The sequence below is a fragment of the Oenanthe melanoleuca genome, chromosome 3, assembly GCF_029582105.1.
Source record: "Oenanthe melanoleuca isolate GR-GAL-2019-014 chromosome 3, OMel1.0, whole genome shotgun sequence".
NCBI classification, from domain to species: Eukaryota; Metazoa; Chordata; class Aves; order Passeriformes; family Muscicapidae; genus Oenanthe; species Oenanthe melanoleuca.
Genome location: NC_079336.1, coordinates 67,326,647 through 67,353,080, shown reverse-complemented (window position 1 = coordinate 67,353,080; position 26,434 = coordinate 67,326,647). Strand labels below are relative to the sequence as shown.

Below are 26,434 nucleotides of genomic sequence, written 5' to 3'. Positions count from 1 at the left end.
ATAAATTTTTGAAGGTCTTTTAAAACTGTAGGTTCTCCTGTTTATATTTATTTGTTGATTGTTTTGGTACTTTCCTTGTTTTGCTTTGGCCCACTGCATCATCATTTTAATAATCTGTGGGGTTCTTTTGATAGAGTAATATCATATCTATAGACAAATGTCTATTTTAGTCACTGTTCCAGGTTAATTATGAAGTAGGTTACAAGCTACTAAACTGTATGAAGACCAAAACATTTTTTGGCCTGTGAAGAAGAAAATTTAGTGTTTTGAGGAAAAATTAGAATTCCTATGAGAGTTTTGATGCCTTCAGGAGTAAAGAACAGTAATAAAAAGTTTATTGGGATTTAGCTACCTAAATCCCTACCGTTTCTCTGGGTCTGACCTCAGCTGCTTGAGAATTATGATATTTGTAGAAAATTCAACTGAAGACCTACAGTCTTCAGTTAGTCTTCAGTAGTAACTCCTACAGTAGTTACTGATGGTGACCCAGAAGATCTAGGAGAAATGTACCAGTTGTCTTTTTCACTGAAGAACCTTGCCTGAACTGTAAACAGATTGTTTCTTATGAGGTCAGAACAGCAATGTGGTCCCTGTTAAGAGCAGAACTGAAAGGAATGAATGGAGAAAAGCATTTCAAGTGGCTGTGCTTTACAGCCAAGTATCCAAGTGCCTCTTGGAAGAACATATGGATTTCCTTTCCCTTGGAAAGGAAAAGATACACATTCATCTTTGAAAACAGAATATGCCAGCGTCCTTGTAGGAAAAGCACATATGAATCCAAGTGGTACACCAGCTGTCACCACACTCCAAACATTTACTAACTGATGCTTCCTGTGTATTACCATGGTCTGTACTCTAAACTGGTTCTGTGCCAGTCACTGGAGCAGCTTTGGAAGTTATCACATCATCTTTGAGGAACCAGGGAAATGCCAGCTGCAGGTTGGGCTGGGAAGCAGGTTTTACCAGCGGAACAAGCTGGCCCAGTAGTCTTCCAAGTACCCTTTGCTTTTGAGTCTGTGCCCTCTGACAAAGCTGCATACTATTTACTGCTAGAAACTCTACAGCAGAATTCCATTCTCCTGCAAATTGTGAGTCCACACTGTTATGATAATAGCAAGTAGAAGCTTTCTGCTGTCCTCTTCTACAAATTGAAAACTTCTGGCGTGACCAGAATCTCTGTGTAAAATGTTTTCAAGTGTAATTTAATATCATTGCAAATGCAGCTTTTGAGAACACTGGTACTATAAGAATGGAGTTTTTCCATACATTTTGCTCCTCATGCTTTTCATGTCTGACACACTGAATATCTTTTCTGAATATGTTAAAAATAACTCAAAATTAAATGGAAAGGTTAAAATGTACCTCTGAATTTCATTCTACTTGTAGTATGAGTACCTCCTTCTGTGTCTTTCAATTATTTGATCACTGTTTAAATTGTCTCAGCTGAATAACCCTAAATTCTTTAACAGTAGCTTCTTCACAGAAGGTTTCTAAGACTAGACATATCAATTGGTTTAAGGTAAAAGAAGGACCAACCAGAATTAGATATTGAAATGATAAGGTTAAGACACATCATTGTTCACTTTTTTTTCCATTAAGCAGAATGAGAGATGAATCTAATTTCCAAACTGTGACTTTTAAAAAGAAAATACATTTCAGGCAATACTTAGATTTTGTGACTTATTTTCTTTGTTGTACTGGCTATATGATATGTCTAGTTGTAGTTTGTCAAAATGACTGTAAAAGGAGTCCTTTTTTAAACTATTGAAAATGTTTTTAGGAGCACTTCTCCTATGAGAAAAGGCTGAGAGAATTGGGATTGTTCAGCCTGGAGGATAGAAGATTCTGGAATGATCTAATTGCATCCTTCCTGAAGAACCTGAAGGGAGCCCACAGGAAAGCTGTAGAGGGACGTTTTACAAGGGAATGTAGGGATAGGACAAGGGGGAATGGCTTAATACTGAAAGAGGGTGGGTTTAGATTAGATATTAGGAGGGAATTCTTTACTGTGAGTGTGGTAAGGCGCTTGCACAGAGAAGTTATAGATGCCCCTTCCTTGGAAATGTTCAAGACTAGGTTGGATGGGGCCCTGAGCAACCTGGTCTAGTGAAAGGCAGGGGGGTTGGAATAAGATGATGTTTAAGGTCCCTTCCAACCCAAACCATTCTATGATTCTATGAAATACGTACTAAAATTATAATTATTTCCAAGTGATTTCTCAGGTTTAAGAGGCAAAAGTAATTCTTCAGAAAATCTCAAATGATGCAGCACTGACTGGAATGGGACTTAGGTATGATTTTATTTTAAAGTGTATGTTGAATTTTCTCTTATGTGACACTTGGTCTTCTACTTTCTTTGATGTTTTAAAACTGCATGGCACACTATGAGCACCTATATTTCTCAGTTGAGCTTTTAAAATGTGATTGGCAGCTTTAGATATTGCAACATGCAGTACTAGTGCCAAAGTCCAGGGCAAGTTAGAGTATGTATCCTCTTTTGTTTACAACATAGTTTGAAAGGGAGATCTTACTTCAGAGTCACCAAGTGCAAACACAAGGCAAAAATCTGATTTCACCTCTTTCCTGATAGGTGAAGACTCTACTGTATGTGGCTTTAAAGCAGAAAAAATGTCCTCATGTTCAGAAAGTAGCAACATATCCAGAGATCTGCTAAAAATTAAATAGTTTGGATGTTTAACTCTTGGGGACTTCATCATAGAAGTCTATACATCTCCACAAAAAGGGGAAAAGAGCTTTAAAAATTGATCATTGTATTTAAGATTAATATGAGAAGGCGTTGGAATCTCTGCTTTGTGTATTATTTAAAGTAGCTGTTTTCCCAACTGTATGCTGTACAAGAATGGCATAGACCTTCTCCTTTGAAGCTTACAGCCTAAAGGAAATGAGAAAGCTCTAAAGTAAACCAGAGAACTTCCATCTCTTGTAGTGTTTTGGAAGCTGTAGGCAGTATGATTTACTAATGGGCAATTAAATTTTAAACACTTCACAGCAGGTCTTGTTACTTATTATATATTTATATATAATATAATATAATATAATATAATATAATATAATATAATATAATATAATATAATATAATATAATATAATATAATATAATATAATATAATATAATATAATATAATATAATATAATATAATATAATATAATATAATATAATATAATATATAGGTTGATGGTTGGACTTGGTCGTCTTAGAGAGTTTTTCCAACTTTAACAGTTCTCTGCACAGTGATTTCCATGGCTCTGATTTTGGTTAGTGTCAGAATGCTGACTGAGGACTATTGCAAAAATGGACAGGGCTCAAAGAAGTGTCATTGTGTTACTCTTTGAAAACCCCAGTTTCCCTAAGTGGTGCACAGAAATTAATGAAATATGCTGTAAATAATTTGAGTGATTGGCACTTAGGAATGAATTTCTCTAATGCGAGAATTGTTTAATTTGCCTCTGGTAATTGCACATCTGCTGAGAAATCCAGGACTCCAGCCTGGCTCTTGGTCCACTGCAGCAACTCTGGTTGGGTAATCAAAGAACTGTGAACATTACAGGATGCTGCACTGTGTGAATGAACCATTCATGTTGGTTAAAAAAAAATAAATCCAAGACTAATCTAAGGCCTTAGATTTAGGCCTCAGTTTGTTGTTATAGTTACTATGTATTTACATTCTGCCTACCTATAGTGAAAAGATGCATCTTTAGTTTTCAGTTGTATCTTTTAGTGCAGCTCTGTGTACTCAGTGAAGCCACCTGAATGTTCAGGTCAGGTTTTCTAGATGCCACTAGGAGTTATTGTTAGCCATGAATCTCAATCAACGTCTCAAACAGAAGTTTGAGCTCCAGGTTTTACACCATGTCACAGGAGGAAGATGGTGATAATCTTTCACATTATTATGATAATGTTTTATCAGTGAATCTTGAAGCATGTGAATACCAGAAGCTGCTTTGCTGATTAGTGCACTACTGTTATGTTCTGCATCCTAAGAGATTACAGTGACATTTTTTAAAATGTATTTTGCTAAAGGATGACCTAAGACAAAGGGAAAACAATCGTGAAAGACTGTGTATGAGCCATTAGTATGGTTGAGAATAGGAACCTGTGTATTTTGTCTTGCAGTTCTCCATTTCTGCTGCTTGGTTGTGTTCCCAAACAGTAAGCCGATTTCTCATCCTGTGGTTGCACTTCAGCAGGATTTTAATTTCTTCCATTTAATGTTATTTTTTCTTTTCATTTAGTAATAGCTTTTCTGCTCAGTAATATTAGAGGAAATCACAGCTACTTGAATAGAGTTTTACAGAAGCGACATCAAAATGTGCAGTGCACATTTCTGTATCTACAATGGAGAATCCAGAAATATTGCCTCTCCCTTCTGGAGAATTGTTCAGTTGTGTGCTATGTATAGAAAACAAACTACACACCAGATAATGCTGCCCATATAACTGACCAAATGCCTGAGTAGCCTTTGTGAGAAGGTGGCAGTATTTTCTCTGCTTTAGTATGCTGGATGCCTCTATTTACCTAGCAAAGGGTTTGCTCAGGTTGTTGTAAAACAAAATGGGCTGAGCTGACCTAACAGCTTTGCCAGTGGTAGGAAGATGTCTTGGATGCCTGATTCTCACCCTAGGGTCCAGCCATGTGCTAGGTCTGTCGCCAATAGTACCACAACAGTAAGCCAAGTCAGTTTATCAGACTGGAAGAAACATATTCTCTTCCTACTGGATTAGTTTTCTCTGAGTTATTACATTTGAGCAAGCTGCAACCAATATAAGAGGGGGCAGAACCAACAGCTACTTGTTCCTAGCAGTTACTCTAGGGTTAGTTAGGCATTTCATGTAACAATGTGGTTGCACAGAAAGAATCAAAAAAGCAGACCCAAATCAATAACAGATATAAGAAAGTAGCTGATGACCTAAGAAAGTGTTTCCTGTACTGATAACGTATGTGACAATTGCTGGCTGTCCCTTGTAAAGGAGCATTATTTCATACAGGATTAAAATGTCAACTAGCAAAGGCGAAAGAATTTTACCTGGTCTCCTTTTTGTTAATTCAGATGCCATCATTAAAATATTTCTATTCAGTGTATTTCAGATCCACATATCTTCAGGGAAACTTCATTTTTTCCTGCTGGGTAACTATTGTTATGTGGTAAATTGCATTGTCTTTGGAGTTAGTAAGGAAGTAATGGAGTCATACCATTGTATTCAGTTTGCAAATTCTTATCATTGACAATTACGAGAAACTGGATGCATTCATAGGACACTTGCAAAGAAATCTGTCCCTTGTAAAGATGTGCTAACTATCAGTTTACTCATTGCTGCTCAGGCTCTTCAGTGCTAGGCCTTTCTTCTGGAACTACCAACAATTTTACATTCCCCTCCCCTTTATGCTGAGGTCTGAGAGATGGCTTGTACAGCATACTGATTTCCTTACAGATCCACAGCTTGTGTCATTCCAGCCTTTTCCATATTGGTCACTCTTTGCAAATGCAAGTGGTGGCAGGAGGGTGCTGAACATGAAACCTTCAGCACTAAGCATCTCTGATATATGTGCTGACTTACTGGAAAAGGATTTGAAGAAATGGGTCTCAAAGTCTTTGGTCAGTGTTGATGGTCTTTGACTGACTTGATGAGTCCAGAGTTGTGATTGGGCAACTGGAGTATTTTTTGATGAATTTTATACTGATTTAATGTTGCCTGCTTTCATTATATGCATGGCTATCTTATTCTGGCCCTGAGAGGTTAGAATTGTGTATTTCCACTAGGAAAGTCATCCAGTAGTTGTAAGAATTTTTGGAGTCAGCAACTGTCCCGCCAAGAGAAATTTTTGTAGCAAAGTGAAGTGCATTGTTTTAAAACAAATTGCCATTAATCTAAACAGACAATATAGGTTTTGAAAACCACAGAGTATTTAAGTTGCTCTGTTTGTGTCTTTACATTGCTGGCTAAATGTCTTGTGTATGTAGTTTACCTTTCTAAATGCTGCATTCCTATTTATTTCTAAATAACTTCTAAATAAGCAAAAACCTCTACATTTCATCTGCTTGTGAACATAAATAGTATGTGCAACCACAGTTCTTTTTCTTTCCCTTTATTTATTGATAGGACATACAGCTGTGATTATCCCTGATGTCCTTATTCCAGTGTAACTAATCAAATTTATGTTTCCCACAATTATTGTTTGCCATGTGGGATGTGAGTAATTTAATAGGACTAGTGTATATAAAAAAATATCTTTATGGTTCAGTAAACTAGTTCTCACAACAGCTGAAGTGTTTCCCCATTGACTTTTGCAAATTTGTGTTGTATTTTGAGCTTGAAATGGTGAAAATTTTCAGTTAGACTGTATTCAGATGTGAGTATATATTATGGTGACTGACTTATATATGAAATATTGACACATCTTACAAAAATAGGCAAGGACTATGTGTCTTCCTCTGCCAAGCAAGAGAGCTGATGCTCATAATTTCCCTGAGTTCTACATGTCAAATCAATAACAAGATTAGAAGTAAATATTCCTCTTCCCCTGCTGTATCTAGTAGATAAGGCTTTCTTCTATGAGGTTGCATTTTAATGCAAAGATGCTGCTTACAGATTTGATTTTAACTCCACAGCGTGAAATGGCCTAATTTTTTAATGTTGTGTGATAATTCCTTTCTGCCCACAATACGAGTTTCCTTCACTGTTTTCATGCTCTCTAATTTCTGATGGTGCAATAAAGCAATCTTCATTTCAAAGTGGAGGTGGAAAGCCTACTAATTTGCAGCTGGTTGTTTCTTTTTATTTCCAGATGGTAGGAAAAAAACCCACAGCTCATTTCAGTGCGAGAAATTATTAAGTTAGCAATTCTAGATATGTATTATTCAGTAACTGGATATGTGATTAAAACACTGCAGTAAGTGCCACTGCAACACATTCAAAGCTTTTTACACATCCCAGGGTGCATTTGGGATGGTAACAGGTGCGAATTATAAATTTTTAGAAATCTCTTTTCCAGTGAACTGTACCAGGCTTCAAGCAGAGTGCACAGGTGCTGGGTTCAGCAATGGCAGCTGGCACATCCCTGTGGTACACCATGCATACACAAGGTCTTTCAAGTGGTGAAAGTTGAAGTGATTGATAGAACTTTAAAACATGTTACATGAAAATTAGAGGGGCTATGGAAAGACAAAGTTGCAGCATTAAATGAATAAAAGGTTGCAGACCACTTCTGGAAAAAAAAATAGCTCTGTCTTCTATGAGTCCTCTGGGGTTCACTGCCAGATGTCAAATGTGTCTTAGCTGCTAAAAGGAATTTTTACATAGGTGCAGACTTCTGGAATTAAAGACAAAATCTGGATGTGTAAGATCTATTGTGTGGAATATACTATTTCTACGCTGCAGTCAAGGTGAAAGCCTCATCATGTTTTTTTACTGAATCAACATGAGAAATGAGAAGATCAATATCATGGACAAGCTACTGGCTAAGTCTAATCAATAATGACATTTTCACTCTGCCAAAACATTGTCCATGTTAAGGTTTTTTTTCTTTCCTACTTTGGATATTTCAGGATGTGAACCTCAGGGAGAACTGTAGAAAGGCTTGTACCCTGCCCTGGTTTCAGCTGGGATAGAATTTATTTTCTTCTTAGTAGCTGGTGCAGTGCTCTGTTCTGTATTGACCATGAGAATAAGGTTGATAAAACTCTGACATTTTAGTTGTTGCTCAGTAGTGCTTACCCCAAAGCGAGGACTTTTCAGCTTCCCATGATCTGTCAGGGAGCAGGTGTACTGAAGAAGCTGTGAGAGCTCATGGCCAGGACACCTGACCTCAACTGACCAAAGGGATATTTCGTACCACAGAACCACATGCCCAGTGTATGAACTGGGGGAAGTTGGCTGGTGGAGGCCAATTGCTGCATGGGGATGGGATGGACATCAGTCAGCAGGTGATGAACATGCTTCTTTTGTCTCTCTTGGGTTTTATTCCTTTCTGTATCCTTTTCATTATTATTATTTTCATTATTATTATAATTATTATTGTATTTCACTTTGTTTTAGTTACTAAAATTTATTATTTCAACCGATAGGTTTCACTTTTTGTTTCTAATTCTCCTCCCCACCATGAGGGAGGAGTGAGCAAACAGCTATATGGTACTTAGTTGCCATCTGGGGTTAAACCACAACAACTGCTTTCAATACCTTGAATTTGGTATTGAAATTCTTATGAAGGTTTTTATAGAACTTGTTTCTTTGATTGCTTTGATAATCTTGGTGATCAGTGGCTTTAAAAATCCATTCTTATGGGAATGCTGCTGCACACGTGTTGCTGAACATTCCAGTGCAAAAACCTCATCTTGTTTTCTGATGTTTCAGAGGACTACAAGTTAAACTTTCCCAATAAAACTCACTTCTATTTCTCTTTAAACAAATTTAAGTTTCTGAGATGTACATAGTTTGTTCTATTAGGAAACCTTAATAATAAAGTAGTCTGTTGGAGCCCTTACTTTGATACAGATTTTTGACCATCTGTTGCCTAGCGGGCAAGTAAACCAATAAAAGAATAATTGGAATTTTCCTGGCTGAATTCTCAGAGGAGCCCTCAGGAAGTCTCACCTTGCTTTTGACCTGTTGGTTGAATTTTATTCAACAGACTTTTATTATTTTTTCTTCTTTCTCCATTGGAAAATGAATCTGAGATAACAGAAAATAGTTGTGGAAACAAGATAAGTGTTTGTTTATTTATGCTAAATCTTTGCTAGAGGCAGATCTAAAGATGCAGTGTTTGTGTTTTGCATAGATATTTTAGGTATTTCTAGAATTGCACTGTTACTGAGAGTTCTGTGGGGGAAAATAGCCCAACACCATATGGATTCTGGTTGGATTGCAGCTAAACCCTTATAGGATCTTAAATCCAGGATGACACTAAGAGGAACCAATTTCCAGTATAAAGACTTTGGACTTTAAAGAAAAAGAAAAAACAGAAAAAGTGCTGTTAGCTTTGAAGAAACACAAACTCAAATGGCAAACCCAGAAATTCATGCATACCTCTTGACTCTCATCTGTGATAGAAGTAAGGCCTGAATGCTTTGGCACAGAGGTTTAGCAGACCTCTACATGCTGAAGTCACTCACATTTAGTCTTTGCTCCTGCCCTGGAGCACTGTGGTGCACTCAGAGGACAGGAAATCTTTAATAACACATCCAAAAAACATGACTGAAGTTGTGAAGGGTCTCTGGGAGCATGGGTCCGGCCCACACAGACTGCATGGCAGGCTGGAAGTTTAGCATGTCCCAACAAAAAGGAGTTTCTCAACAGGCAATGTAGCTGACAGGCGGGGTTTGAAAAATCCTGCTCTTGTAGGGGAAGTGGGAAAGCTTTGCCTGGTCTCCGAGTGCCTGAAGAACACAAGCTCTTCCTGCAGGGAACATGTTCTTTATAAGGGCATATTTACTAGCCTTGAATGGCAAATGTGCCTCACCTGGAGCCCTGTCTCACACATGGTAGGCATCTTTGTTGTGGCTGTTTTCATGTAGACTCTGCTGGAAGGCTCTAACAGTTCCCTTGGGTTGATAATACCTGTTTTGGTCATACATAATCTGTCGAGGCAGGATGAGCATGACCCGAAGTTGGGGGGTGGCAGGAAAGAGTGCTATCATTTTCCAGTTCAAGTTACTGTCTTTTGAGTTGTGTTTCCCTCTGATACTTCTGTTAAGAAGAGATAATACTGCACCAAACACTCTAATAGTCATCTCAGATGTAGGGGGGTGATACTGATTTCTGTACTTAATCTTATGGCTGCATTTGGTTCCTGTGCAGTGGATTCCATCTGCTGTTGTGCTGTTCTAGTAACAAGTACTTCCTTGTACACACCTCCCACATCTTAACTGATATGGGAATGACTTGATCGTTAGCATCACTGCTGTAGGGTTGTGATGTTTTTCACGTGCTTGCTATGGGTAAATACTGTCTGAAACAGCAGTTGCTGTAAATGGACAATATGTCAGTGCTTGCTGCCATTTGCAATTCCTATCAGACTGTAGGTGTGCCTTGCCTTGCAAGGTGGTGTGAGAGACATGGATGATCTTTCTGATGACAAGAAAATGTAGAATACTGTCATGAGAATTAGGAGATACTAGAATTCATTTGGTTTGGGTCAGAGTTATATTTAGTTTCCCTTCAATTAGTAGAGCATCCTTAGGCGTTATCAAGTGGCCTGGGGTTCAGGTAGCCTCATAGACCTTTAATACTGTTGTTCATCTTATTGAGCTATGATGGAAATTCAGAAATGATATGTGAAAGTCTTTCCTCCCAAAAATCTGGTGCCCATGAGGGAAGTGTGAGGAGCTGTGATATTAATCCAGTCTGGCACAGCTCTGCTGTTGAATACCAGTAGAGGAGCTGATGCCAGGGAAGTACTGAATTCAAATTCTGAAGGCATCTGAAGTCTGCCATATTTCTTGGCCCTGTGCTTGGATTCAGATCAAGAGTGGACTACAGATCATTCAGACTTCCTGCTTTGTTTCACACTTGTAGAGCAGTTTTGGACCATGTAGACTGGACTTCTTTCTAATTAAACAACCTGAAGCAGTGGTGAGTACCACAGCTATTACTGGGCATCCAGCATTTGTGAACAGAGTAGAACAAATCTAGAATATTTAGGCTTCCCTAAATATGTTTGAATTCAGGTACATGCTACCAAATATTCCACACTATGGATCAACACTTACTGTGCTATAATACTAATGTAAACAAGGTAACCGTGCAATTTTTTGGTTCCAATTATTTTTTTCCTGTGGCTGTACTTTGCATTCTAATGGTCAAAATAATTGTTTTGGGGCAGGAATTGGCAGATATCTGATCTCTTAAGTAATATGATCAAATGCTACTTTTTTCATTACATTCATATATAAGATCTAAGCTCCTGTTGCAACCAAACTATTTTCATGTTTTAAAGTTTTGCTCACAAGCCCAACACAAAAGCATGTGTTTTCATCATGGCATCTTGCAATTTCTCCTGCTGCCTTGGTGGTATGTGAAGAGTATAAAAAATGATCATGTTTTGAACAGTAAATTACTGTCTATAAATATGTAGTGTCCAGGAATCCTCCTACTGTGACTGCAGATTTTTTTCTTGCTGATTTAAATGATAACAAGATATTTGTTCTACTTAATGTTTTTCCAGTCGAATTTGATTGAAAAATATCTTTAGCTTGCATTTTTATATTAGTCTTTGTGGATCATGAGAACAGCTAAGTCTGAAGTAGAGAAAGGCTTTTTTTCATCAGTCTTCAAGAATGCGTGCTTTTTCCGGTTTAAAAGTCATGTTTATAATTTGATCTCTGCATGACTGAAAAGTATAATAGTAATTCATAATAGTTTATGTTAAAGTATGACAGAATTTAAAGAAAGAAATAAATTAAAAATGATATGTGCATTATTGTCACTTTTCCTGAGTATAGAAGGTGACAACAGTTTCTTCTGCTGCATTATTGGTATAGAAAAAATGTGGAATTAGAAAGACATGCCCAGGCCACAGAACCAATATTGCCACCTTCTATGCCTTTATATGTTTATATGTGAAGGTGCACAATAACATTAATAGATTACAGGGTACAAAAATTTCTCCCTGAACAGCTGTTTCGCCAGCATTAGCAGCTGGGTTGGAACAGAAGCAATAACCATCATAATGCATTTCCTAGCTGAGAAGAAAATATTCCCTGGAGATCATGGAAACTGGTTAATGGTAAACATAAATAATGTAAGAATTTCTGTGCTATAATTTTGGAATTATGAAATGTTTTTTGGAACTTGAGAGTTCACAGGATCATTAAACTCAAAACAGAACAGCATTTATCTCTCTAGAAAAAATATAAATGGTCTTACAATAGCAAAAAGATACAGGACTGTTGTAAATAAATGGTTCTGTAATTTTTCTCTAGTTAAGAAAATTAATAAATTCATAATGTATGGCTTTATTCTGATCCTACTCATTTGACTAATTTGAAAAGACTTAATGCACTTTCAGTTTTCCTTGCACAATTAATGGGGGCAGGTGAGCCAGCAGCACGCCCAGATGGCAGAGAGCACTAATGGTACCCTGGGCTGCACCAGGAGTGCTGCCAGCAGGCTCAGGGAGATGATCCTTCCCCTGTACTTAGCACGGGTTAGGCCACACCTGGAGGACTGGCTCCAGTTCTGCACCTCCCAATGCAAAAAAAACCCCATGGAGCTATTGGAGAATCCATTCAAGAGCTACTAAGGTGATGAAGGGACTGGACCATCCCTCCTGTGAGGGTTGGGAGAGACTGGGACTGCTGAGCCTGGAGAGGAGAGGTTTTGTGGGGAGCTCACCAATGTATATGGTTACCTGAAAGGGCAGGTTAGGGAGTGATGTTGCAGGTGGCATATGGATACCTCTGTGTTGCACACTGCCTCTGTCAGATCCTTCTTTCAACCTTTCCATTCGTGTTCACTGGCTGGCTAGTAGTTTTTTACTTAAGGTGGACATTTTGAGGGCTAGGAAATATTTTCATTCTGCTTTGGCAGTAAGTATTACTTAACTGAAAAGAATACAAACAGTAGTGCTAATTATTACAGGATACACAAATACTTTCACATTAGTTTTAGTTTAGTTTTAAATACTTGTAATTTAAATTCTAAGGGCTTATTACATTTATTTAAAAATAATATATATACAAATTATTTGCTAATTTTTAATATATATTTTATATGGGTAATTATTTTCCACCAGAAGTGCCTTCTGTTTAAAGGTCCCAGTCAATAAAGCATTGTTGTCTCTTTGTGTAGGACTCCCAGAGAAGTCAGAGTTGGGATGGGCCTATTGCAGGTTGGCTTTTCAGGGGACTAAGAATATACTCAGTGGGATATTGGAAGCTTTACTTTATTACTTTAGCTTTATTACTGCTTTCGCTTCCAGCATAATATTTTTGATTTTTTTTATTACTATTATGATCACCATGATTTTTGAATGAGGATGTATTGCACATCCACACAACGTAAACCCATTTTCACACCAGTTATTTAAGCTGACACGGAATGCATAAGAATGGGAAGTGAACATCAATATTTTGCTAGCATTGATACAAATCCACAGGCAGTTTAAACAATACCAAATATAAGACTGTAGAGCAAGCTGTTCTTCATATAAATATGAATAAAGTGTGAAAGTATCCCTTGTCCTCATACAAACATTTTCCCCAGTTTGATTCGTTAGCGTCCCCTTTTCCCAGCATCTGTGGATGCAGTTTCTTTGGGCAGGTGAAATACTGCTTCTTGTGCAGGAGCAGACAAGGCATATTTTGAATGCTTTGCAAGATAAAAATGTTCTGACATACAGCTGTTCTGGTAGAAATTAATTTTGAAACTGGCTTTGACCATAGAAGCGAATATATCCATGCCTTGTTTCTTTGGTTCAGATATTTTTGACAGTCAGCCAAATTGCTCATATGAGTGCTTATTTATTATTTAGTATTTATTACTAAACTGACTGTTAAAAACCATTTCAGCTTTCCTTGGTGCAGCAGGTGAAATTTGTGAGCTGATTGTATGAACATGGTCCTTTCCAGGGAAAGTCCAAACCTAGCTGGCAGGACACTGTTTCAGAGGAATTAGAAGTCTTTGGCTTTCATAACTAGTTGCAGCAGAGAACACTCTCTGAAGGAATCAAAATCACACAGAAGATGTACGTAAATCAGTGTGTTGGAATCTCTTTGGGGTTTGGGTTGGGTGGTTGATTGGTTGGTACTTTTGAAAGAAGCCCCTTGACTAGATTCTATTCTGAGACATGAAAAGGTGAGATATTGCTGTGAAGAAGATTTAATCTTCATGGGTACATTAATTTAAATATAATTTTACTACTTTTATTCTAGTGAGGTTTGAGAGGTACATTATTATTGAAGAGAGTTGGATCAGCACCGTACTAAATCACCTCAGCTTGAAGTCTGAATCACCTTTAAATCACCTTTACTGTTGCTGTGTGCGAATGAACCTAATGGCTGTTTTCTTTAGTGGCAAAACTGGTTTAAGAGGTTTCTGCCACACCCTTCATCACACCTCTAATTGTGCCAGTGCAAGTCTTTGAGGGCTGCATAGTAAGCTTTTATTAGTGAAATGGACTAGATTTCAAACAAATCTCTTCTCTTCTCTTCTCTCTTCTCTCTTCTCTCTTCTCTCTTCTCTCTTCTCTCTTCTCTCTTCTCTCTTCTCTCTTCTCTCTTCTCTCTTCTCTCTTCTCTCTTCTCTCTTCTCTCTTCTCTCTTCTCTCTTCTCTCTTCTCTCTTCTCTCTTCTCTCTTCTCTCTTCTCTCTTCTCTCTTCTCTCTTCTCTCTTCTCTCTTCTCTCTTCTCTCTTCTCTCTTCTCTCTTCTCTCTTCTCTCTTCTCTCTTCTCTCTTCTCTCTTCTCTCTTCTCTCTTCTCTCTTCTCTCTTCTCTCTTCTCTCTTCTCTCTTCTCTCTTCTCTCTCTTCTCTCTTCTCTCTTCTCTCTTCTCTCTTCTCTCTTCTCTCTTCTCTCTTCTCTCTTCTCTCTTCTCTCTTCTCTCTTCTCTCTTCTCTCTTCTCTCTTCTCTCTTCTCTCTTCTCTCTCTCTCTCTCTCTCTCTCTCTCTCTTCTCTCTCTCTTTCTCTTCTCTCAGATTATTTTATCAATTTAGTTTACAGCACCTCTTCCTCTTCACTCTTCTAATGCACACAAAATTAGTTCCTTTAAATCAACCGACGAGGTAGCAAAATGCAATTTCAAAATGGATTTCCTCTGCTTGAAAATGCCTGTCATAGTGGAATTTTTTCTCCCCATTTCTGCAATATAGGGTGACGTATTTCAGTCTGGCTGGAAATCCAAGTTCTCTGATTTGTTTAGCAAAACAGTGTTAGGGAACTTTTCCAAAGTGTTTAACAATGAAATACATCTTTATTCATAACACTGGATCTCAAACTATTCTCTTCTACTGCAAGGAAGAGCATAGCAGCAACCAAGGTGATCTCTCTTACTGCACAGATCTACCATCACCTGACATTTCCTTTTTTTTCTTGGAAGATAATAGACCAGTTCTGAAAAAGGATGCATTTCACTTTTAAACACAGTGGAAAATGTCAAAGGCTTATAAAAATAATAGTCTAGAAATTATGTAAATATTATCATTGACCATCTTCATCATACTTCAGTGAGTCATGATATGCTTGGGATGAATTAAATATTTTTACATAACTTAAAAATACATAGTACATAATGCACTTAATTTACTGGGGCATTTTGAGATTATGAACTGACTTAAAGGTCTGACTTCTCTTCAAGGACACTGACTCAGATCAGCAGAGGGATGAGCACACTGGCTGTGATGCTGCATGGTGTGATCCTGCCATCTGAATGGGTGTGTGGGGAGGACACCGGATGTGCTGAACAAAACCCTCTCCATGCCCTGAGAATATCAGGGTGCTGCACAGGTCACCTGGGGCCAGAGGGAGGTGTGGCTTGACAAAACCTGTCCTAGAAGGAATAGCACCTCTAAACTATGAATAGGCAATGGAAGAGAGCGAGTCAGTGCTGCAGCCTGGATACACCTGCCAGGCTTCATCCCCATAGCCTGGTGATAGATGCTGGCAGGGGGAGGCTTCCTCAGGGAAGGCACTTGTGTTTGCCTGTCACTTGCCTCACTTGATGTCAGATCCATCTCCACCATTCAAACATCTACTCTTTGAGGCATCATCTGTTGATTTGTGTGGAAGTCTAGGCTGGGTTATTACTACACAGAACCATGGCACCTCTACACTCTGGCACTAAATGCTCAATTCGGGGTCCTGAAAGACCTGTAAGGCAGCCACTGCCTCTTAAGACAGAGAAGGACTCATTGATGAGCTGCAGGAGAGGCTGAACTGGAAAGAGACAAAGCAGTGATGATACACAACTGCTTTCATTTGTCAAAGCAGTGTCTGAGGTCTTGTCTGCTGGTCTTGTGTGCATTCTTTTCCATTATTTCTTTTTTGAAGGAATAGGACCTCTAAAGTATGAATAGACAATAGAAGGGATTTTTTTTAGAGTGATATCCTTTATCTCTAGTGCCACTGTGAGTAACAGTGCTTGGGCAGGTTATCTGTGGGTTTGATTTTTCAAAGGTCAGTGCTTTTAAATGGGTGATTGTTATTTGATATTTTCATTATAAATATGAAAATATAGCATTCAATAAATCCTGTTTTTTCAAAATCAGTAATACAGTTTCAGACAGGCTGCATTGATGGAATAGGACCTCTAAAGTATGAATAGACAATTGAAGGGATTATTTTTTGAGTGATATCCTTTATCTCTAGAGCCACTGTGAGTAGCAGTGCTTGGACAGGTTATCTGAGGGTTTGATTTTTCAAAGATCAGTGCTTTTAAATGGGTGATTGTTATTTGATATTTTCATTATACAATATGAAAATATAACATTCAATAAATCCTGTTTTTTCAAAATCAGTAATACAGTTTCAGACAGGCTGCATTGATGATTAAATTCTGGTCACCCATAGCAAATACCCTTGATAGAATAAAAAAATACCTTCATAAGTAGTGCCCTTCTGTTGAGCATCCTTTTCTCATAGCAAAAATAATACCTGAGGATTGCAGCTGTAGTGCCTCTGATCATGGTGGTTTCCACTCAAAAAGGGGAATGGGCACACACACCTCCCTGAAGAGGACACAGTACGAAGTACAAACAGGTGCAGGAGCAATGGTTGGAGGCAATGGAGCACAAGTGTCCGTAATTTCCTCTCTTTTAAAGTGTGGCTGTTTGGCTTGGGGTGTTTTAATGACTTTGTACAGTGATAACTAAGATTATAGACAATTTTCTTGACAGTTAAGATTGCCAAGAAAAATTACATAAAGCAGTTGCACACTGGAAAAAAGTAGGAATCCTTTTCTTCCCCACTTGCCATAGCCTTATAAATTGTGGCTCTTTCAGCTCAGGATTTTCCATATCATCATTCCCAAGCAGTGGCTCTCTTTCCCAATCACTGATCAGTCATTGCTTTTGGAAGATGTCATTTTACTGCTGCTAATTGAGTGAAGCATGTATTCTCTCCTCAGTCTGAAACTGTCACTGCTCTTTAGTGTGATAGTTCCTGTAATTGGTAGGAACTGGAGAGAAGGTTCTTCCAGACTCACTTCCTCTGAGCTTAGGTGCATACTGTGTAGCAGTAATTTCTGCCCTTCAGAAAGAATTATGAGAGAAGTATCAGAGAAGTAACAGAATCCCATGTCAGGTCCAAGAAATGAGTTCATTGCTGCCTAGATCAGCACAGAGGCTGGAATTAAACCACCATCAAGCTGCTCTGTGCGTAATGATCTGGCAAATGTGTCTGATACTGTTGTTTGTATGCACGCTACAGATATTTGTGTTAGAATTTATTCATTATGCAGTGCAAATACATGTAAATTCAGGAACCTGGAGTTTGCAAGGGACTTTCTAGGTCTGCAAGCTCAATTTCTGCTTGTAATGTATAGCTTCGTGTTCCTGTTCCATCTACAAAGTTACCAAACGTCATACCTTTACCAGGCTCCATTTTAACATAGGTGTTTGGGGTTTTTTTCGCCAGTTCTGGAAATGGCTGATTGCTTCAAAACTCTTCTCTGAAGCTTAAAAACCTTTTTCTTATTTCTAGACTAAATGTATTCATGTTATATCTAAGTTTTTTGGTTTGTTTTTTTTTTTTTTCCTTGGTGGTACTATTATATCTCTTTATCTAAAGCATTTATATTTAGTGGTACTTGAATGCTGATGTATTAACAGGGAGATGCTCCATCACTTTTCAATGTCCATTCCCTTGTGCCTAGAAAGCCAACCCTTTATCTTCCTCTTATAAAAAAAATCTCTATTCCTGTGCTGGTTTCAGTAACATTTTTCTGCTTTTCTTCTGATATGCTTGCATTCTTTAAGCATGGATATACAGAATGAGGTAGGTTATTCCAAATGAGGTCTGATCTGCAGCATACTTAAATAACATACCCATAGTTCTGCTTTATTGAAGACACCTTGATGTGATGGAGCAGTGAAGCTGCCTTTTTTTGTGTTTGTGTCACATGGATCAGTTTTAATTATCCTATAATATACCCACAACACTCTTTTTCTCTGCCAAACTTGCAGTTGCAAACTTGTCTCACAAATGATTTTCAGGAAAACTAAGTAACTGGTGCTTGCATGGATGTGAAATATGTAAACATAGCAAACAGAGTAGGAGAAATGGTTAGTTTTTGAACGAATGGTTTGTTCATTCCCCTAAGGATTGTCATAGGTGGTGTTCCTTGCAGATCTGTGCTGTTTGACTTATTCCTAAATGACCTGGAAGAGGGAAGCAACTAAGTTTACTAAAGATACAACATTAATTAAGGCAGTAAGGATGATGGAAGAGCCCTGTGGCCCCTGGGTAGTAAAGTGTCATTTAAAAATGAGTGTGGATAAAATCATGCTCAGTCATGGTTTCAAACATTAAGTGATGGGATATGCCCTGGCGCATGCAAGATCCAAGAATTCTTATAGACAGGGCCAAGGAAGCATGAGCTTGGTGGTAGTCAGAAATGCCAGTCAAACATCCAGCACAGAGTAGGCACAGAGTAGAACACTTCTCTACAATTTCATGAATCTGATTGAGCTGCTCTGTGCAGTTTTGATCCTCTTATCTCAAAGCAGATAAAGCAAACATAAGGTGAGCAGGAAAAAAAGCCATTAAGTAATACGATTTACCAGGGCTCAAAAGACTGAGCTTGGGTAAATTATTCATAATATCATTAAAATTCAAGTACAACCAAAATTCCCTGTTGGGTTAGCTAACACAGAGAAATTATACCTCATGTGTTTCTTCTACAAGACTTTGTACATTGTGGTGATAAGATGTTTTGTCACCTCTCATTGTCTGGAAGTGTCTTTATGCATCTTAAGAAAAGGAAATGTTATTTTTTATTTACTCCTCTAGAAAACTTAAAAAGCAATGATTTTATTATTAAGTCCATCAAAATAGAGAAGAAATCTCTTTTGCTCATATAAAACTTGAAGGGACATGCAGAACAGCCGGTTTCACAGGAGAGCAGGCAGAGAGTTCCCAGGAGACTCATGGAATGTCTGCCCAGTTTAGAGCAGCACTGGGCAGACTGGGGAGGTAAGAGTGAGTCCAGTTCAGAAATCAGAAGCAGCATAACCCTGAATTGACTGCCTGGACTGCTCAAGATAGCTAGTTGTAGTAGGTCTGGAAAATGCCTTACTATACAGCAATAATATAATCCAAATGAACTGGCTGATCTGGGGCATTTCCTTTTCCTAGCTGCAATGAAAACAAAACAAAATACTTTTTTTTTGGTTTTTTTTGTTTTATTTTTTTGTTTTTGGCAAACAGAAGAAAGAATTCCTGGCTTATGCTGGATTTACTGTTCCTTTCTGTGGTGATGACTTACATTTAGAACCAAATGCTGTCTGTCAGAGTGTGCTTTGACAGCATAGCCACTTGCACTGAGTACAAGTACAATTGCACAGATTTGTGACATAAGGATTGATGGATGTGATCAGCCACTACACCATTCTGTACTCTGCATCCATCACTATTCATCCTTCTGGTGTGTAAATGATGAGGCAAAAATCTAGCCACAGTGGCTATATCCCTGGAGTTTTGCTGTGAAAAATGTCTGTTCTGCTTTTAGATACCTTTGATGGATTATAATCTGTTGGAAGCATGGAATTAAATAGCTTGGAATGTCAATTATAGTACTTCTATGTAATTTAATTGATTTTCACAAAAGGTGTTAGAGTGTGTTACTACTGTAGATGTAGGAACACTTTTCTGAAGTATGTATTATTGCAGTTTACAGAGTAGGTAGAAAAGTGACATCACTTTGCAAAACTAAATAAAAAGTTCAGCAGGAAAACCGAGAATCAGATAAAAATTTCCTGGCATAAGCTTCCACTCCTGACTAGGCCTTTCTTCCTTCTCTGGAATAAGCATTTATACAATGATGTTCACAATTCTGAAATATAAAAATGTTTGGGTATACTTGCATGTGGCTAGTACTGAGGTTTGTTTGCCTGCTTAAAACAGACCTTTGAACAGCATTTATCAAGAATAGCAGAATTCAGAATCATTGGTAGTGCAGCTTATTCTTCTCACTTGATATAGCCAATATTGGAGTGTCACCTGATCTCTAAGTCAGCCCATGGCTGCTGTGCTTTGTTGCAGGTTATGGACACACAGTGCCTCTGTCTGATGGGGGAAAGGCTTTCTGCATCATCTACTCGGTCATTGGGATCCCGTTCACGCTGCTGTTCCTGACGGCCGTGGTGCAGCGCATCATTGTGCACGTCACCAGGCGGCCGGTGCTGTACTTCCACATCCGCTGGGGCTTCTCCAAGCAGGTCGTTGCAATCATCCATGCTATGCTCCTCGGGTTCATCGCTGTCTCCTGCTTCTTCTTAATCCCAGCAGCAATATTTTCTGTCCTGGAAGATGACTGGAATTTTTTGGAGTCTTTTTATTTTTGTTTCATTTCCCTGAGCACCATTGGCCTCGGAGACTATGTGCCAGGAGAAGGCTACAATCAAAAATTTCGAGAGCTGTATAAAATTGGAATTACCTGTAAGTGCCAAACTAACCAGCTAAGTAAAAGACATTATATATATATATATATATATATAAAATCAACATCTAACTGACCATCAGACTTCTCCTGTCCATTCTGTGAGTAATGATCATTTGTCAGCTAGCAAACACGGCATTAATTTAGGTAGCTCTGTAAAGAGTAAGCTGTTAAGTAAGGTCAGTTTTCTTAGTTAAGAAAGAAAAAGCTAAGACTAGAATTCCATTATTCTAACCACAGCTATTTGCTCTCTAATAAAAAAAAAAAAAAAAAAGCCCTCATGTAACTGTCATGGAAATGGTTAAGAGCATCTTGGGCTAACATTTCAGTGCATCACAGAGCCAAGATGATCTGTGTAACTTAAGGTCATCCCATAAGGTTAGATGACAGGTGGATAGAGATGAATCAAGAAACCATGGCAAATGTGGCTGAATTGCAAAGTTTCTGACTCTAGTTGTAACAGAAGGTAGCTGAAACTGGCACTGGTACATACCAGCTGTCAAAGACAGACAAGTAGACTGAGATGTTAGGAAAGCAAGACCATGAATGCTAAATTTAAATTGTTTCATTATATTTGACACAGAAGAAATTATGGTGATCAGTGATTTTAAGGAAGTGAAGTTTTTTAAGAAGAAAATTACCTTTATGTTGGTATTCTGACTAATGGATGCTGAAGGCAATATTTTTCAGCAACAGTGTTTTGAAACATTGCAGTTTCTCATACAGCTTCAACCTGAGCAGCCGTTGGGTTGTCTGAGGCATCAGTTAAAAGATCTGAACAGCCAAAGCAAGCCTTTCCTGTCAGGTCCATTTCTTAGGCTGGTCTGCATTTGACTGTGCCTCTGTGCATGGTCCAGCAATCATAATGTAGGCAAAGAGTCTGTTAACTCAGTTTTGTGTTCTACCTGAAGAGAGGTTTTTTCATTCCTTGAAACAGGGCCTTGAACTATCCAACACAGCACTTTGTTTTATTATCCTGCTTGGCCTGTTGCCATTGCAGATTTCCTCCTCACCCTGTCATGTTTATCTTATGAATGGTAGCTTTTAATTATTAACCTGCTGATCTGCAGTGTTGATTTGAGGATGCTAAGTGGTGAAGTGAATGGAAAGTCACACATGGCAAAGGCCTCGCTACAGACTTGCTGTTCTGAACAAAACATTATGGCTCAGATTAAAGCTTTTTCAAGCTGCAGAACAATTAGGAAATAAATTGCAGGAAATACTAAAAGGAAAAAAGTAGCTTTTAGGCAAAGTTATGACCTTAGAATATCTAATTTCAATAGGTTTTAAGTTTATAAGTTTTAAATTATTATTTTTACTTTCATGTGAACAATTCAAGGGACTAAATAAAATGTTTTCTCCTGAACCTAAATTTTCTATAAGATAAATTGGACTTCTGCATTAGAAAATGCTTAACGAGTACTATAGGCTTTTCAAGAATTTTTAGAAGAACACAAATCCCATTTTAAACCAAGTGGCAATCAACTAGACTGAGTTTCAGAGATAATTACAAATTCTCAGTGCAGATTTATAGATGCTTTTAAATTGATATAGCATTGTCAGTTCTTGCTTGTGTTAATGCATAGCTCCCATTTGATATTATGATATAAAGTTTAAAAACATTTAATAAATTTTAGCTGTACTGCTGATTTAGATGAGTATTCAATATTACAAAATTGATTAATGGTACTCCTGGAAAGAAAAGGAGAGTGTTCCTGCCAGTGAATAATCTGTAACTACAGGTGAGGTATTTATGCCTTTAGGTAACAGAACAGTGACCATATGGAAATTATAATCATTAATCTGTGTTGATTTTTTCAGCACACTTAATATTCAGCCCTAGGATGAGTGCGTTCTGCTAATAGTTACACACTCAGCGTCTGCTTGATTTACTTCATTGAAATGATAAAATAACTAAGTAGTCATGCTCCTCGTTGAATTCTAATGATCAGAAGTAGGGATCTAATGGAACACTGAGATTAATAAATATTCATTTTAGCACCTTCCTTTAAACTATACACTTGTATGTTTGGAGAGGATAAAAAACAGAGCAAATTGTGTCGCTGGTCATGATCTCCATTTCCAAAAGTCTCAGACTATGAAAGCTGACTATTACCTCTAAAAATAAGTCAGACAGTACACAGCTAAAGTAATTTGTAAAATATTTTAGATAACATTTCCAGGTTTTGGGTAATCTCTGTACCTTAGTAAAACATTGCAAATATCCCAAAAACATGGAATAATTGTGTCAGGTTTTTCAAATTCGAGGAGTAATTTTACAGCAATCTTTCATTTTAGTTTTATTAGGTTTGTACATGTTTCTAGTTGCTTTTTTTTTTTCTTTTCAGGTATTTCAGGGTGTTGTATGTCTAATAATTTTAGAGGAAAATAATTTCAAAGTTTTCATGGAATACTAAGTGATTTGTCCTGCTAAACTGATACAAATAACCAATGATCATAATTAATTTCCATATTTTTACTTCTGCTTGTAATATGTAGGAATGTTGTGGTAAAATTTTGTTTTCCATCTTTTGATCAAAATCTTTTGAAAGGCACTTAATAATGAAAGTCATAAGTGAGTAGGGGAGTGTGCATGTGGTAAATTTTAGTATTCTGGTTTTTTTAATATCTTTACATGTTGTTTTTCTTACACCATTGTAACAGAATTGCTTTCTGTTAAAGTGGGGTCTTGCCGGTTTTAGAATTAAAAAAGGAAAAAAAACAAGGATATCACAGTTCAAAGCTCTGAAATCATGCCATAAAGAAAATGAACATACTAGTCAGATATGACAGGGGTGAGAAAAGTCACTGGCTCAGAACTGGTCCAGCCCTACCTAGTTTGCTAATAATTAATTTTCTTTTTTTTTTTGTTTGTTTGCACTCAGGTTATCTGTTGTTGGGCCTTATCGCAATGTTGGTGGTTCTTGAGACTTTCTGTGAACTCCATGAGCTCAAAAAGTTTAGGAAGTTGTTTTATGTGAAGAAGGACAAGGAGGAGGACCAAGTGCATATAATGGAACATGACCAGCTCTCCTTCTCTTCCATCTCAGACCAAGCAGCCTCCATGAAGGACGATCAGAAGGCAAACGAGCCTTTTGTGAATTCCCAGTCCCCAACTTCCAATGACAGCTCTCTAAACAATTAATACACGGGTATCCATACCGGTGTTTGGTGCATTTATGCTACTTACCATAAGAAATAGAAAGCCTCATATTTTTTTCTCAAAATATAAAAGCTGGAACTGTGCTACTTTAACAAGGATTCATCACTTCTGAAGTAAAAAAGACATTTGGGAAAAATGTGGGAGCCACCCTGGGAAAAGGGAATAAATATAAGATGTGGCTGGGAACATAAGGCCATTTTGGTTGAGGGATAAGGATTTAGGTGTACCAAAATCAGAGATGCCAGAGAGAAAGGCTTGCATTAGCAACTTAATTGAACATCTTTAAGAGACTAGGCCTTCACTGACATCCGGCTCATTGCGTTGCACACCCCATCTTGCAATTGGTTGACAGCAGATTTTGTTGCCCCATCTTGCAACTGGTTTTGACAGCAGGGATGTGCATTTCTGATAGTCACAGTTTTAATCAAATTAAAGCTAGCATCTTAATCTGGAAAACGTTTTCAGAGCAATATCTCTAGATCTGGTGGAGGGAGGAATATCTAGGTCATTCCTCTATTACCCCATAACTTGCAGGTGCAAAAAATAACTCTAGGACAGCAAAACCAAGATTGAAGTCCGTCCTTTGCCCATGCCATTTACATCTAAATTTCTTGCTTCCTTAACAGATCCTTTAATCACCAGAAAAATATTGTGCTGGAGAGAGTGTGCCTTGAGTCTTCCATGCTGTTTGTTTTTTGTATGAAACACTTTTCTGAGAGGTAGAAAAAGCAATTCAAAATTCTAGATGAGGTGAGATGCTAGGGAAGGAAGACAGATGCATTTCAGTCTTCTGAAATGGGCAGGGGCGGGTTTTTAGCTGTATAGAATGGAATGAAAATGAGTTAGCATATGCCACACATGACTGGCACAGTCATGTGCATACAGCATTCTCTAATAGGTGGTTGGAATCTGTTCAGCAGAAGGACTTGGTGCTGTTCCTTCCACAATCCAGCCCACTGCGCACTCTGCTGAGGAGGAACAGACACAGCATCACCTTTGGACATGGCTCCTATTTCTTCTTTTGCTTTTCTAAATGCTACTTGGAGCACTTTGGAGGAGAAGGGAATGTTTCAGGGCAAAATGATTTTTCAGTTTTTCATATGGCAAGAAAAAAGGAAAAACGTCACATTTGGTTCAGATGGAACCGAATTTTTTTCCCCTTGGGAAAAGTCACTAAAAAGTCAAGATCTCGCTCAACTCCTGAAGCTGGAACCTCTTTGGCTGCAATAGGAGAGATGTTTTAGTCCAGCTACCAGTCACTGTGCTGAATGCAGGGACCTCAGAGTAAATTTCAGTGAGCATGAGACGAGATTTAAGTGGTTGTAGTACTTTCTCTTCTGGCCTTAAGAATCTTACGATAGAGGAATCTTGACAATGCTTTGCAATGAACAAAAGACCTGGAGCACAAATAGCCATATTAGGACAGCCTCCCACATAGGAACAGTGTAGAGGAGAGCCTTTTACCTGCAGTGCAAGCATGCCAGATTGCCTGTAATTTGGCTTTTAGTTTAGAGCTGAATAATAATTTACTGTAAAAGAAAAAAAATGCAGTGTGTCTAGATTTAGCGCACGTGGGAAAAATACTTGAAAGTAAATAACCCAAAATATACTGTGTTTGAGCTTAATTATAGCTAGCATCAAACAAATTTTTATATTTTACTGGAAAACTTTATGGTTAAATCAGCTGAAAGTCTTCAATTGAAATTTATATTTATAGAAAATCAGAACTAAAGGTTTTGGTTGTTTTGTGTTTTATAGATTAGGTGAGAGCATATTGTGTTTGCATGTTCCCAGGAAAGTGGCTATTTTTATACTGCTTAGGTTAACACAGTTTTATTTATAATGAATGTTAACCAATATATATGTACATATATACATAAATATATTTATATACTGTACATATATCATAAATCACCAGAGTCTAACAGACTTAGGAATGGCATTTTAGATAATTTTTCCCCTAGTTTCCTCTTTATACAGTCAATATTTGAAAACGATGGCATTAAAATGACACTAACATAAAATTAGAGTACTGTACTATAAGAAACATTTATACTATTTTTTCCAGTGGAACTTTATTGATTGTTTTCATTATCTTAAAATTCAAGATTTCTTTTGATTTCCTTATTATGTTAAGCTCTAAAAGATATGCACAGATGTTAAATTACATACAAAGTTACTTTTGCAGCGTGTACACAAATGTGAAATGTAGACACGTGAAATGAAAGCACAGAATTCAAAGCAGAAGCGATAAACTAAGCAGTATACTGTGATTGTAGGTGAATATTTGTTATTTTAAACTTAAATAAAAAGTCTGGCTTTTGCCTGCCTGCACTATGAAGTGGGAGTATTTTCTGTAGTGGCGAGTGTGCTTTGAAGAAATCCTGTTTGTGCATCCTTTAGTTAGCCTTCCTCAGCTCACGGAGGCTCTATTAATGTCACTGTTGTACTAAACTTGATATTAATTGTGGCTTAGAATTGCTCTGGTTATTTATTTTTAAAAAAAAAACTAAAAAAAAAAAGAAGAGCAATCTAACATATGTTTGGTTTTGTTTCAGATGCTGACTGATTATAGCAAATAAAAAGTAGTGACATAGCATTTATCATCTCCTTATGAACCAGCTGCTCCAATATTTGAGAAGCCTGAAAAACTGAAAATAATGGCCCC

General features: G+C 37.7%; 1 protein-coding gene across 1 annotated transcript in view; it reads left to right on the top strand.

The window, feature by feature from the left end:
• The window catches only part of KCNK1 (potassium two pore domain channel subfamily K member 1), a 33,296-nt gene extending 7,189 nt beyond the window's left edge, over positions 1 to 26,107 (top strand). The window contains exons 2-3 of the mRNA XM_056487810.1: positions 20,207 to 20,602; positions 23,489 to 26,107. Coding sequence (XP_056343785.1) covers positions 20,207 to 20,602; positions 23,489 to 23,748 — 656 coding nt within the window. The 3' untranslated portion in view covers positions 23,749 to 26,107. The remainder of the gene's footprint in view (positions 1 to 20,206; positions 20,603 to 23,488) is intronic.
• Positions 26,108 to 26,434: the final 327 nt, after the last annotated feature.